Source organism: Plectropomus leopardus, chromosome 14, assembly GCF_008729295.1.
Source record: "Plectropomus leopardus isolate mb chromosome 14, YSFRI_Pleo_2.0, whole genome shotgun sequence".
NCBI lineage: Eukaryota > Metazoa > Chordata > Actinopteri > Perciformes > Serranidae > Plectropomus > Plectropomus leopardus.
Genome location: NC_056476.1, coordinates 6,977,951 through 6,992,601, shown reverse-complemented (window position 1 = coordinate 6,992,601; position 14,651 = coordinate 6,977,951). Strand labels below are relative to the sequence as shown.

General features: G+C 40.0%; 1 protein-coding gene across 1 annotated transcript; it reads right to left on the bottom strand.

Annotated features, from left to right (window-relative positions):
* Positions 1-2,585: 2,585 nt before the first annotated feature.
* Positions 2,586-14,006, bottom strand: foxo3a (forkhead box O3A). The gene is made up of 2 exons (XM_042500067.1): positions 12,599-14,006; positions 2,586-5,253 (listed from the first exon to the last, which is right to left on the bottom strand). Exons 1-2 carry the CDS (start codon positions 13,127-13,129, stop codon positions 3,949-3,951), a joined length of 1,836 nt encoding a protein of 611 aa, XP_042356001.1. The 5' UTR covers positions 13,130-14,006; the 3' UTR covers positions 2,586-3,948.
* Positions 14,007-14,651: the final 645 nt, after the last annotated feature.

Genomic DNA, 14,651 nt, shown 5'->3' with positions numbered 1-14,651 from the left:
ATCCTCTAGGCAATCCATTCAGGAGATAGCCAGATATTTTAGTAAAGTCAACTTAAATTTACTTGTAAAATTAAGTTGACTTTACTTGCAAAATTAAATTGATGCTGCTGGAAAAAGTAAGTTATTTTACCGTCATAATTAAGCTGACTTTACTTGCAAAATGTATTTCTTACAAACGCACCTGTAACATCCGGAGGGGGTTACTCCTTGAGGAAATCCATTCTCCTCGATCTCCGCTCTGAGTGCTGAGAGTTGACGCAACAGATCTGCCTCCATCTGATCCACTTTAACAGCAGAGGACACTCTGTATATGTCACACATGGCTCAGGATCAACACTCTTAAGACACTGGGAAATCCAAACATTTCAAACATTAAGAAAACAGAATATACACTTCCTCAAGTGCTGCCAAATCTCTGCCTCCACATGCTGACTTGTTGTGTTGTATCCATGGAGATAAACATCCGTGCAGACAGGCCTCCTCTGTTTCCTGTCCTCAGTGACTGCAGCTGATCTGTAGAGGGCTCTAACGCTTCACTGGAGTGTGTTTGTCAGATTATGATACCAATGAATTTTTAGATACCTACCATTTATGTGCAGAACAGTATGTAGATATAAAACTGGGCACCAGTTGTTGAGCAGCAGCTACCTCAACAATCATGCATTCAAAAACCTTAATCTCGGCGGGTCCGCTCCTCTTGGATACAGTGTGTGATTGGTTCTTAGCTCATGATGTGATTATCCAATAGCTACTGGCCTCCTTGGTGCCTGCAGAGTCAAAGTCTGCAGCTGTGCAATTCCTCTAGAGACAGAAATAAAACAAAGGTAGATCAAACAAACTCAGATTTTCAGTGGTTCTTTAAGCTTTATTTACATGCACCATCTCTGATACAGCCAAGATAGGAATTGGAATTACAACTGGCAATGTCATGTCTCTTTTATTTTTGTAGGAGCAAGAGGAAGAAATGGAGTTGGAATATTGGCAGTGAGAGTTACTCAAAATTAATATAGGTAGAAAAAAGTTAAGTCAGTTTGAAATCATCCATGTGAAGCTACAAAAAAAATGTTTGGAAGCACTGTTGTGCGAAATTAATTTGTTGTAAAATCAGACAATGAGCAAATGGGATTCAATATTGCACTTAAAGGGACAGTTCACACCAAAATCAAAAATACATATTTTTCCGCTGATCCACAGTGCAATCAGTTAATCTAGATTGTTTTGGTGCGAGTTTCCGAGTGATGGAGATATCGGCCGTAGAGATGTCTGCCTTCTCTCCAAAACAATTAAACTAGATGGCACTCAGCTTGTGGTGCTTTAAGCGCCAAAAGATAAATTTAAAAAACTCAACAGCTATGTCTCTTTCCAGAAATCATGACACGGTTACTCAAAATAATTCACAGAAGTTATTGTGAGCAATTTCACATAAGAACTACTTTCTTTCAGTCAGACTACACCCATATCAACATGCAGAAGAAAGCATGCATCAAACATTAATGGACGCCATTAATGTTTACATCTTGTGCTGTCACAAACACGAGCCTTTCACCCATGACTAGATGCACATTTGCTTCTGCACGGTGATATGCAGTGTATTGATTCACTCAGCCCCTTCTTCTCCCACCTAGCCCACGGCTAACTGTAAGCATCACACAGCTAACATTACATTACCCAACGGTTATTAACAGGCTTAATGACAGAATCAGTGTCATTGTGACATTGTTGGGACTGTATTATGGCTCAGTCTCGGATGTTAAATGCTGTTATGTTAGCTTTTGTCAACCGGGCAGGCACAGCAGGAGGAGAGCGGCTCACTGATACAATCCTTCAGCTCTGCATTAAAATAAAAGCAACAGCTCATCTTTTTGGCACTGTTACGAGGCTCCACTACCAGCTTAAAGGCAAGACAACTCTGTTCCCCCATTTCACAATCGTACCTTTTATACTGAACAGTGATGCAGCATTGCTTCACGATGTTGTTACGCTGAACAGGCACTGTAAAAGGGGCTTTTAATTTATAACACCGGATGCTCATAGTATTTGGCTCTGAATTGGAGATAGTATTGCAACTATTTTTGCAATTTTCACTTGCCCTTGCAACCTCATTGCAAAACTTCCTAAAAACTGTGCAAATGCATCACAATTTTTTAGAAAAGCTGCCGTCAGGCATCTCAAGCCACAAAAACATCCAAAACAGCCTGCAAAATTCTGGAGGGACTGAGTAGGACTGACTATTTAGAGATCAAAATAGATATTTTTGATTTGGGGTGAACTTTCCTTTTAAATTCAACAGGACGTAACATTAAGATTTTTTAACAACTCTAAATGGAGGACACCATTTGCTGTTTGCTGTCGGTCCTGATCGATATCCGATTAAGGTGGTAAAAAATGTTGAGCAGGCCATTAAAACAAAAAGTGCTTTTACCAAGCTCAACCGCATGTCATAAAAGCACAAAATATGTACGCATGGAAATCAAAATAAATAAAATTGCATTCAACAATAAGACAAATTCAGTGACAGTTTCCAGCTGATAAAAAATGTAAACTAAAAAAAAGTTCATCCTGATGTTCCTACAAAAACTGTGCTGATGTCGATGTATTTATTTATTTATTTTTTTGCCCTTATAGCACTTGTTCCTAATATTTATACACTGTATATCCTCTTATTTCCACTTATTTAAATGCAGAAATATTTTGGCAATATTTAAAATACTGTGGTTGTTTCTTTCTCAAATGGCAAAAAATGGCTCTAAAGATACTACACCACCTCCTCTCACAGGGTTGGAAACACCATTTGAACCGAGCACCTGCTATAGTGCTGATAACAAAGGGGAGGCTACTTATGCTGCTCCGTCTGCAGCCACTCCCTGCTATCTTCTTATTTATAGCACCAAGAACTCCTTCAAATTAACAAACACCAAAATATTGTAGCTGAGTGCTGTGGAGTCTCTAAGTGTGGTTAATCCAAATACGTGTTTGCTAAATGGTGTCAACTAGAGCTAGAGTTTCTCGCTAAACACGGTCCTTAAGTCTGTCCTAAACTCTGTATACTGAGCAGTACTTCCAATATTGCAGTAAGTGGAAGAGGAGGAGGAGGAGGAGGAGGGGGGAGGAAGATGGTGAAGAGGGATCTGCAGCAGAAACACCATATTATCAAGACTTCAGTAATGCACCTCTTCAGAAGGAACAGAATTCACAGTAATGTCACTAAAATCACAGGGTAAACTCGCTAAATAAAAATAAAACATTACATACAAAAACCACACAATGTAGATCAGTTCACATCTTGATAACATATTAACCTCTACAGATTGATATTTGGTGCTGTGCATCGATGGGAAAAAAAAGCTTTTCATTAACATTTTTTAAAATCTTTTAGTCTGTTTTTAGGCTACGTCTCTCAAAGAAACTTTAAAATAAAAAAAAGCTTGTCAAGTATCCTCCACTGGAACGTAATAATGTAACATTCTCTGCAGCTTTTTTTTCTGTAAACAGGCTGTCACTCACAACAGGTTGACAGCTGGTTTGGCAAAAATGTCGGTTTAGGTATGAAAGGGTGTGATAGAGGAGGGAAAGCAGGGTGAAAACGTAATTCAGTTTCATGTATCACTTTGTGATACTGCACGAGTGATTCCCTGAGACTAACACGAGTTGATGCTTTTCGTATAGTTTCAACAAAATGTCCTGTACTTCCATTCCAGTCAATACTGTTGTTCACACCGCCCCGGCATTGGTCTTTTAAAGATTTTTTTTTTCTCTGCTGTGAAGACACCATAGTGTGTCTCGGACACTTAAAATACAGTACCGAACTTAATGCCTCACATTGAAAATAATGGAAAAAATACTACATGAATACACTTTTACGTACGTTCTTCCCTCTAGTTTCACAACGCAGGACAATGAACCCCAATTTACATTTTCCCCAATTTTTTTTTACCCCGACAGAGCTTCTCAGCTCGGTACCCAGCTGTGAGGGGAGGTCTGTTTCGAGCTGGAGAAGCTTCCTGAATTCCTGTTGGCGTTCTGGGCGGAGGTGAGGCGCGAGTCGAAGCTGAGGTCCAGGCAGTCTGCGTCCATCAGTTCATTGCGGATGATGGAGTCCATGTCGCACTCGAGGCTGCCGTTGAACACATCGAGGTCCAAATCGGCGGGAAAGCGGTCCTGGCCGGACAAACCAGAGCCGAGCTGCATAGAGGCGTTCTTGCTGGGAGACTTCAGGTGCGGCTGCTTGGCGTCGGAGAGGCCAGCGTCTTTGTCAGAGGTTGACAAGCCAGCTTGCCAACCAGGCACTGAAGAGCTTTGGGCCTCGCCCGCACTAGTGTGGTTCACCAACATGTGGTCTTTGCGGAGCAGCATGGCGTTGCGGCGGGAGTTCTGCAGGGCGATGGCGGTGCTGGCCTGTGACATCAGCGGGTCGGACTGGGTGAGCATGACGTTGTGGGAGTCCAGGCTGAGCAGATCCTGCAGGGTCTGGTGGTCGCTGAAATGCGAGATGCAAGAGAAGGTGGTCTGCTTGTTCTCCTGGATGGTCTGCATGGGCGACTGACGCAGGCTTGTGATGGACGGCGGGCTAAAAAGTGGGTTCGGCCCGTAGCTGCCAGAGGGACTACCCAGACTGCTTCCTGAGCAGCTGAAGGTAAACACTGAGCTCCCCTGACCGTTGGCTCCGTTGTCTTCCTCTCCAGGAGGAGGCTGCTGGGATGCTGTCAGGCTGATATTGTCTAAAAGGTCGTCCATCAGGTTGTCAGAGAGCCCGTCGTTTAGGTTCATGGTTCCTGCCAGGTCTGAGAGCCCTGTGGGCCCCGTGGACGGGGACATGCTGCTGGGGCTGGAGTACAGCATCGGGGAGAGGGGCGAGTCGTCATCAGGAACCTCGTCCAACTCCAGGTTGGCCAGGATCGGGGACAGTCGACCGCTCAGTGTGCTGGCGTTGGAGTTGGTCCGGGAGCGGAAGTCTGTCCAGGCGTCCAGCTCATCACTGCTGCGGGAGGTGGGACTTCCTGTCCATTTGGAGAGGCTGGAGGAGCTCTCTGAGCTGCCGTCTTGAGCTGCCTGCAGCGAGGCTTTCTTCTTTGTCGCACGGCCTCGCGCTCCTTTGATGTACTTGCTGTTATCCATCGATACAGCCCGTCGTCGGGGAGCTTTGCCTCCTTTCCCGCCCTCTGGGTTGACCATCCACCAGGAGCTTTTCCCTGTTCCTTCATTCTGTACTTTGACAAAACGACTATGGAGGGACAGATTGTGTCGGATGGAATTCTGCAATAAAAACCAAGGAAAACAATTAGATCCATGTTTCATGAACGTTTTTGTCAAATTCCCCATGCCTCCTAACAAACTAGGCCAGTGAAGCTGCTCACAAATGCCAAGTTGACACCTCCTTATTTTGTTGGGAACCAGTACACCAGGGGTAGAAAATTAAGTAAATTACATTTTAGAATCTAATGCTGTCGGCCTCCCACACAAAAAAATCAAGGTTTTTGAAACTAATCTAACTATTGAAAGCAAGCACTGTGAAGCATACGAACACAGCAGTGTCTTAGAAACACTTCTACTTTGCACCTCACACTGTGACCTATTTCTGGCTGCTCAGAAAGGTCTACAGGATTTCCCCGGAGATGTTCCCAACCATGTACAAAATTAAACAGCTGGAGCCTGCTGATGACCGTCCTGCACAGAGTCACTCTGCAGCAACCGAGGAAAACTCTGCAGTGATCTCTGCAGCCCAAAGGCCAAGTTCACTGGGAGAGGGCCCAGCATAATTCTCTTAAGCTTGAATTAACTTGAGTAAACCGAGGTCCGATTTAAGTCCCTCTATCAGAAGATTAAACTAATCAAACACTAAAGCAGCTCAACGCATGGATCCTATAAAACGCAGCTGTGAGGGAAGTTGCTCTCCAGCTTTGTGATGACTGAAAGATCACAATGAAGCCTTGGTGGCAGTTTTCCCCTGAATGCAATGAGTCAATGACCCGCTGACATCAAACTTGCAGCAAAGCCCTCATTCAAGCCAATTAAAAGATTAGCTCAACTGGTAAACACTCTTATCACTAACAACAGCAAAGCACATATGACTCTCAGAAATAAAACTTAAGGCATTACAATGTGCTTTTATTTCCCCTTTCAACCCCCCATGAGTTTACTGGAAAAGTTGGTGGATTTTACTGATTACTCAGAATTAACCAATGATGTCCTGATAAGGTTAAAGTACTGATCTACAATTATGAGGATAGTGTTTCTCTCTCTCTTTTTTTTTTTTTTTTAACTTGTCAAGAAATCCCATAAAAAGGCCAAAACCAACAATGTGCTGGATGATCTCTCAATATTTCAGATTTACCGTGTAGCCCTCATCCCCTAGCACATTTGTTTCTTCTGAACGCGTAAATCTTAAAGAAATACTTTGTAAAGCACTAGATGGGAAGATCAACACCACTCTCATCATGTATGTAAACTCAATATAAAGCTACAGCCAGTAGCCGATTAGCTTATAGCACAAAGACTAGAGCCAGTACATCTAAACTTTAATAATTAACTCTAGTCTTTAATCCAAAAAAAGTAAAATGGCTCTTTTTAAATGGAGCCAAACTAGTTGTTTCCACAATTTCCATTTTTTGAGCGAGCCAGGTTACGCTAAGTGGCTGCAGGTTAATTTTCCCACAAAATTGTCAAAATATTCCTTCAAAAACAAGTCAAAAATACATTGTTATTTTTAGTTAAAGGCTCACTAATTTCATTAAACAGCTGGGCTTTCATGTTTTTCACAAATTCTATTTATGATTGACATTTTGTGGACAGAGCCAAGCTAGATGCTGCTATGCTAAGCTAACCGGCTGCTAGCAGTTTTCCTGCCAAAATGTCAAACTAATCTTTCAAAAACCGATCAAAATAGATAGCTATTTTTAGAAAAGGCTCACAAATTTCCTAAAATATATGGGCCTTGTAGTTTTTTGCAAATGTTACTAAAAAAATATGACAAGTTGTGGACAGAGCCAAGCTTATTGTTTCACTGTTTCCAGTTTTTCTGGGTTAACCAGGCTACGCTAACCAACTGCTGGCAATTTTTCCACAAAAATATTGAGCTATTTTTAAAAACAAGTAAAAAAATATCAAGTAGTTTTACACTTTCTTAAAACAGTTGGCCCTTGAAGGTTTTAGCAAATATGAAAAAATGACACGTGCTGGACAGAGCCAAACTAGTTGACTTCCAGTTTCAGAGCTAGCTGGCTAAGCTAACCGGCTGCTGACAGTTTTCCCACCAAAATGTCAAACTATTTTTTTTAAACAGATCAAAAATACATAATTATTTTAGAAAATGCTCATTAATTATTCAATAATTATCACTATTCCTTAAACAGCTGGGCCTGGCAGTTTTTGGCAAATGTTACTCAGACACATGTAAATACTTCATTTGTTGGCGACTATTTTCAACTGCAAAATTATACGTGGTATGGCTTTGAAAACACATAAAACACATAAAAAGTTATTTTGTTTTCTTCATGGGATTTGTTATGAGAAGAAATAACAAAATATCCTCTGACTTCACCTTTAACTCAACCCGCTTCAATGTGGCTTAAAACCTACCTTCCCTCATCAGCTGGCATGTGTCAATTTCCATTAGCTGGGTTTATAACCAGAAGGCTGAGTTGATAATTAAAAGCAGAAAAATCTCTGATTATTTGATAAAGAGTGCCAAGAATATGAAGACAGCACTCCAAATGTCACAGCAGTGCAGGTGTTAACAAAACACACAGTGGGAGCGACTCCCAGAGCGCACAGTTTGTTTTTGAATTTCATGTTTTCTTTGCCTGCACCTGTGACTGGAGGAAATATGGATGTTTTTAGTCTTGCGCGGGAGGTCTCTCTTTTTTAATTTGGCTGAAAATCTGCACAAATGTCCATAAAACAAGGCTATATGTAAAATTTGGGAAAACCTGCTGCTGTAAGTATGCAAATTTTAACACCATTTGCATGCTGAGGACACATTACTCGACTAAAATGGACTAACTCCACTAACACCAGTGCTATTGTGACTAAAGGCAGTTATAGAGGACGACACACGTTCATGATTTCACTATTAAAAACATGGTTGACAACAACATTTTATAGACTAAATTAAGTGATCACCCAAGACAATAATTGTGTGATTGATTGTGAAAATAACTGATCAAGCAGACTGGAGTGATGCATCCCAATTTTTTAGCAGGATTTTAGTGATGACACGTTCTAACTATATGAAAAAGAGTGTCTGTAGATGTTTTTTTTTAAAATGCATGATATCTAACATCACATTTGTCAGCTGGGTCAGTTTCACTGTCTGTTAATCCATAAAAAGTACAGACTTTTTAAAACTAAATCATTTGCACAGGGTGTGGACACAATGAAGCAACAGCTGTCCTATTCAGTCTGAAGAAATCAAATACAACAGCCCTGCAATAAATAAATAAAACCTTTGTGACACTGATTCTGGTTGTGCCTGTCAGAGCAGTTTTGATTCAACTCTGTGGTCATTTATGAGGCTGTAAATTGCAGTGTTGCTGTATTGGATTGTATTATATTACAACAGGTGGACTGAATAGCAGGTGCACTTTGCAATATAGCAGAGTACAGTACAATAAAACATAATCTGCAACCTCAGAAATGCCCAGATAGTTCAGTTTTACTCTTTGATGCATGAAAAATGTGTTACAGCTGCAGTTTTATATTACATAGGTATTGAATTTGAATTTGAAAATGTTATGCTGCACAGACGATGCTTTCATTGTGTCGACCTCTTGGATACAGATAGCTGAGGTTTGCTTTGAAACCTGAATAAATTCACTTAATTAATTTCAAAAACATTGGAACAAGGTGATGAGTAACCTAAGAAGAAATAACTCCAAATTATCAAGAAATTAATAAAAAAGCTGCAAGAAAATTAACTGAAAATTAGTACAAAAAAGAAGAATGAGGGAGAAAAAACAAACAAACAAAATGACCTGAGAAAATTGCATGAAAAATATGATAATTCTGTGAAATAACTTTGAATATATAATTGTGATAAATATAATTAGTGCTTTCTGGACATTTTTCCCCAATCTTTTTTTTTTAAATCTAAATCTTCTTATTTCATGAAATTTTTTAAACATATCTTGCAAAGTTTCAAGAAATTTTCCACAAAGTGCATTTTTTTTCCAACATTTTCATTATGAATCAAACCAATTTTCTGCAGGTTTCAGTGGTTTAAATATTTCTGAAAGGGGTGTGAATGCAGTACAAAAAACATGATCCAAATGTCAAAGGGGTAAACAGTATTTCTGGCATCACATGCAAAATTCCTGTTATATTTTCGATGAGAAAACAGTCTGTGTGACATGCAGCAGCAACAGCTACCAGGCCTGCTTCTTAAAAATAAAGATCTCGAGGACATTATTGAATATTTGAAGCTTTAGAGATGTGTTAAATGTCCTGTGTGCTACACAGGTAGATACAGTAGGAACCATACGACGTATAAAAGATAAATCACAAAGAGCAACTCCTGCCTGCCCCTCCCCCATGCAGTCATAGCAGCTCTGCAGCACCCTTTGAGCAGAGAGCCTCGTTCTGAGCGGGGACTGGAGCAATGCCAGTTTCGCCAGAGCCAGATCCAAAGAGAAACACTGAGCTTCTCTCACAGTGCTACACATTGACCTACATAATTTATAGTCAGCTGATTGATTCTTGTGCCCGGGCCACGTGAAAAAGACAGTGTGGCACACGGCGGGGGTCGAGCCGCTGGCTGGTCATCTGTATGGGAGCTGAGTATTTTGTTTGGATTCACAACAGAGGGGGGGATTTAACCTCGTGTTGGAGCTGCACACAAAGGTTGTCATTGAATGTGGTGCGGAGAAGTGTGACAGGTCTGGATTTACAACCTCTCGGTCCCACCCTCCACACGCTGCTGAGGACAGTTTTGCACACAGTCCCCCTTATGCAGATGAACCAACCTTAAGCTTATTGCTGAATGTCACACAGCCACAAAGCATCTCTCAGGAAATGCTGATATCAGCACTTCTGAAAGCCTAACATTAACCCTTTGCAGTCTGGATTGATAGCAGTTTTCTTGTGCCGCGTTTAGATGCCTTTAAGGCCTTTAAAACCTGAGCAAATTGGTTTGATTTCTTTCGAAAACATAGAAAAAAGGCCAACTGGGCAAGAAATGTCCCATTATAAAACGGTTTAAAACACAGGGGAAGATAATATATATGCAAAAATGGAGAATTTTTTATTTATAATATAATTATAATAATTTTACATTTAAAATATAGTACTTTTTACTTTACTACATTTATTTGAATGCTTTAGGTACTTTACAAATTATGATTTTTGCATAAAAAAACCTAAGGGTTTATAAAATGTTTTTGTTACAAATTAAAATATCAAACTACAGCTGCAATGATTATTTGACTGATCTGTCAATCGACAGAAAATCAATTGCCAACTGTTTTGATAAACAAGATGGAAAATTATTCTAAAATTAGTTTTTATAAAAAATAATGCTAATAATAATATAGTATAAAATAATAACTTTAACCCAGCCAATATCTGTCTGCAGCTCCTAAATACACTGAGTAGCATCCAAAACATGAATGAAAACTGACCGCCGCTATCTGAAGTATTAACTGTTTCTGTGCAGATTAATCAGTTATTAGCATCGACACACAGCTTAAATTTTATACTCAGCTTCCCATCAACATGTCACATCAGTATGCGGAGGTTTTAAACCACAATCTTGACCCTTACTGTAATTTCTTCATGAAGAAACTCCCTGGAAAATCAGCCTGCATCCCACATCCTACAGTTGCACCGGATTACAAACCTATTTCCAGAGTTTTTTCTACCCCCCACACCATCTAAATCCTGCAAAGCTCAAAGCTTTCATCAGACTTGATTCCATGACAGATGAATTGGTTTTCCAGGCCGAACTAATCCTTAAAATCAAACAGAAGCAGCTAGGGCCCCGCCGGAGCCTGTAAGTAAGAAGCCCCTGTGCTGCAGCGTGAGCAGTTTGTCTGAAAGTGAAATTAACTTTGCATCGCCTGTTTTGAGTCTCGACTTTCATACACACGACGGCTGTGTTTACTGGATTAGTGTGTGCTCTGATTTTGCTTTAGGTGCAGGAGTAATAGTGTGTGTAATTTGATGCACACACTATTACAGCTGCACCCTTTTATTTTGATAGCAACATGGGTCATTTTACACCATGTGCTTGTCAGGCAGCCACATATTTCCAAACCCCCTGCTGATTGTTTACACAGCTTTATACAGGCTCCCAAATGTGCCTTAAAATAAACCTGAAATCCTAAATTATCCCATATATTGTGGTTTCTGCAATTTCCTCTATCTCTACATTAACATAGCTGTATGCTTTGTGCAGTGGTGGAATGTAACTGAGTACATTTACTCAAGTAATGTACTTAAGTATGAACTCAAGGTACTTTACTTGAGTAATTTATTTTTAAATTTTATTTAATTTAAATAAAATATGTTTTTAAACAAATTAAATTATCAAACTGTACACAAGTACAGCTGAAATGATAAGCTGTTTAATCAGTCAATTGCAAACTATTTTGATAAACATTTAAGTCTTTTTCTATATTTTTAAAAATAATTTTGAACTTTGGGGGTTGTTCTATTCATTTTTGTTTATAATTTTGACGTTTTTATGTTTTTTTTTCTTCTTTTGGGCATTTTATGGGGTGTGTTTTTTTCTATTTTTTAAATTATGTGAGTTTGGCTGTTTTTCTTTTTTTCTTAAATATTTTGATTATTTGGATGTTTTTCTATTTTTTTAAAAATAATTTCATGGTTATATTATTTGTTTTTCTTTGAAGTTTTTAATAAATTTGAGTTTTTTGGGTGTGGTGTTCTTTTTTGTGTGTATGGAGAGGTTGAACATTTTTCGGCATTGGCTACTTTTACTTTTCAAACTGTAGTTACATTTTCTTGGTTATGTTACTTTTTTAAGTACCATCTTGGTCTTATAGTTAAGTAAAGGATCTGAATATTTCTTCCACTGCTGGCCTTGTGTGTCTTTAAGTGTCCACAGCTTGGGTCTTTGTTATGATGACAGCACCAGCATGTTACAGTTGTTTTTCTTAAAAAAAAAAAATTAAAATAAATATAAAAATATATATATATATATATATATATATATATATATATATATATATATATATATATATATATATATATGTTAGGATGTATTTTTCTTCCTTTCTTTTTTTTTTTTATAATAATTTTGAGTTTTGGGTTGCTTTTTTCTTTTTAGAATTTTGAGGTTTGGTGTTTTTTCTACTTTCTTTTTTTTATTTAAATAAGTTAGGGGGGTTAAAATGTTCTTCTTTTTTTTAATAATTTTGAGTTTTTTGGGTGTGTACTTTTTTTGTTCTGTTTGAAGATTTTTCTGGATTATATTTTCTATCTTCAAAGCATGATTTTTAGTGTAACTGAGTATTTTCACAGTGTGGTATTAGTACTTTTACTTAAGTAACTGATCTGAATACTTTGTATTTTGGCCTTGTGTGTCTTTACATGACCACATCATGGGTCTTTGTTATGATGACAGCACCAGCATGTCACTGCTCACCTTCCAGCCAGCAGAGCTATTGCTGTCGCCTTTGTCCTTGAAATATGGCACAGACCTCACCATCCAGTCATAGATTTGGGACAAGGTCAGCCTTTTCTCGGGGGAGCTCTCGATGGCTTGGGTAATGAGGTCTGCATAGGAGTAGTTGCCCCAGGCGTTCCTGCGGGCGGAGGACTTCCTCAGCTGCTGGGAGGCAGAGCCGCCCGGAGCCGCGGCGGGGGTCTGCGCCGAGGAAGGCGAGCCATCGGCGGCCTCCTCCTTGCAGGGGCCGCGCTGGACCTCCACAGGCTGTGAGACGGAGCTGCTGCTCGGTTTAACAACGCCGCCGCTGGCTTGCTGAGCGCTCTCCGTGCTGCCACCCTCATCATCCTCTTCTTCAGGGATTACGTCAGTGTCATTTGTCCCGGGCTTGCCCGCACCAGACTCGGGACGGGGCAGGGGCCAAGTGCAGGACCGTGGCCGCTTCTGGGGCTCGAAATCCGGGTCGATCTCCACGTTTAAGGGAGGCTCGTTGCGCGGCGCCTCAGCCATGTTAATCTGAATATCTCGGTCGCTGCACAAAAGGTTATAAAATCACTCAGGTCGCATTCCATCAATGTTGTGTGCACGCTTCTGAGACGGTTTATTTACTATGCACGGTATGCAAATGTCCAGCCTGCAGCCCAGCACGTGTCTGTCTGTCTGTCCTCCTGCAAGGCGTCTATCCGCAGAGCAGATCGGGCTGACCAGCATTAACAAAACATTGCCTTTTCTCGTGCACAGCCCACACCCTCGCCTGCATGCATTGCAATTTCGCGAAATGTGGGGTTAAAGATAGGAAGAGGAGAGTCTTCGGAGGAATCCAAACAGCGTTCCTTTACAAGCGCCCGCGTCCTGCACCGCGATCCTGCGACGTGCATGCCAGAGAAAAAAAGAAAGAAAAATACTACACCTTAATGCCACCACATCAGCTTTATCACTCCGCACACAGCTGCCATCTTGACCATTTCCTTTCCCAAGTTCTTTATCATCCGTGCAGAGAGCTGCCAGCCGTCTGTGCAGCGCGCTGCTGTCCAGATACCATCAAGGCGGAGATTGCTTTCTCAAGGCCCCGCAGCAGCTTTCTTTAAAAACAGGGCCAGTGGAGAAATGTGACGAGGCTCAAATCCGCCCTCTCAAGAGCTAAAAAAACATGATGCATTGTGGCTGTGCATCTCAGGCATCTTGAACAGGCCAGCACGGTCTCCTCCGTGTATCCAGCAGCCTGCAAACGCTCTTCATTCAATCTGCTGCTGCTGTGGTTGGTGCAAACGCTGCGAGTCCGAGAGAAGGAAAACCTCACGATCCTGCCCCCTGGACTGCACTGAAATTAAAGTGACAGTGTGGAGAAGTCCGCAGGCCAGTGACATCACCGTTTACACCTTCAATACATGACCAAAGCATTTTAAAACAGTCTCTAATAATGCAAAAATACAAAGATAAAGTAATGCTGTCATTTGACTTGAATATTCAACTCATGAAATAGAAGTAATTATACATGCACGTAGATGTTTTTGTCGAAAATGACTGAGAACTAGATTTTGTGCAATATTAGCTTTAGATCTGTTGTTGCAAAAATGATAAAAAAAAATTTAAAAAATGCAACCAAGATTATAACCAGAAATACTGAGGACATTCAAAATTCATAAAATCTCTAAAAATGTTCAAGTATTTGCATTTTTTAATCAAAATTGTCTCCCACAGCCTGTTTCAAAAGGATAGTAGTAAAATTATATTGAATAAATAATGACCTTATTTATTTATTCCTTTATTGTAATATTATAGTGGATAAATACTGACCATATATATATATTTGTTGTCAGAGTAGTCAAACTTTTAAAACATTTGCATTTAAATATGTTTAAATCTCCCCTTAAAATTACCCACCTTGTGTTATTTCTTTTCTTTTTCTTTTTATTGTGCCATGTAATTTTTCAATCAGGCTGCTGGTTGATCGCAGCTAAAATATAATTATTGTTTTTGGGTTGTTTGTTTTTTAATTACAGTACTAATGTCAGTAAGTTTGTAATAAATG

What these genes read in the sequence shown, in the direction of transcription:
- foxo3a (XM_042500067.1), bottom strand. Translation starts at nt 13,129, where the DNA reads ATGGCTGAGGCGCCGCGCAACGAGCCTCCCTTAAACGTGGAGATCGAC. An exon ending in ATAGCTCTGCTGGCTGGAAG is followed by an intron (nt 5,254 to 12,598) that starts GTGAGCAGTGAC and finishes TTTTTATTGCAG; the next exon opens with AATTCCATCCGACACAATCT.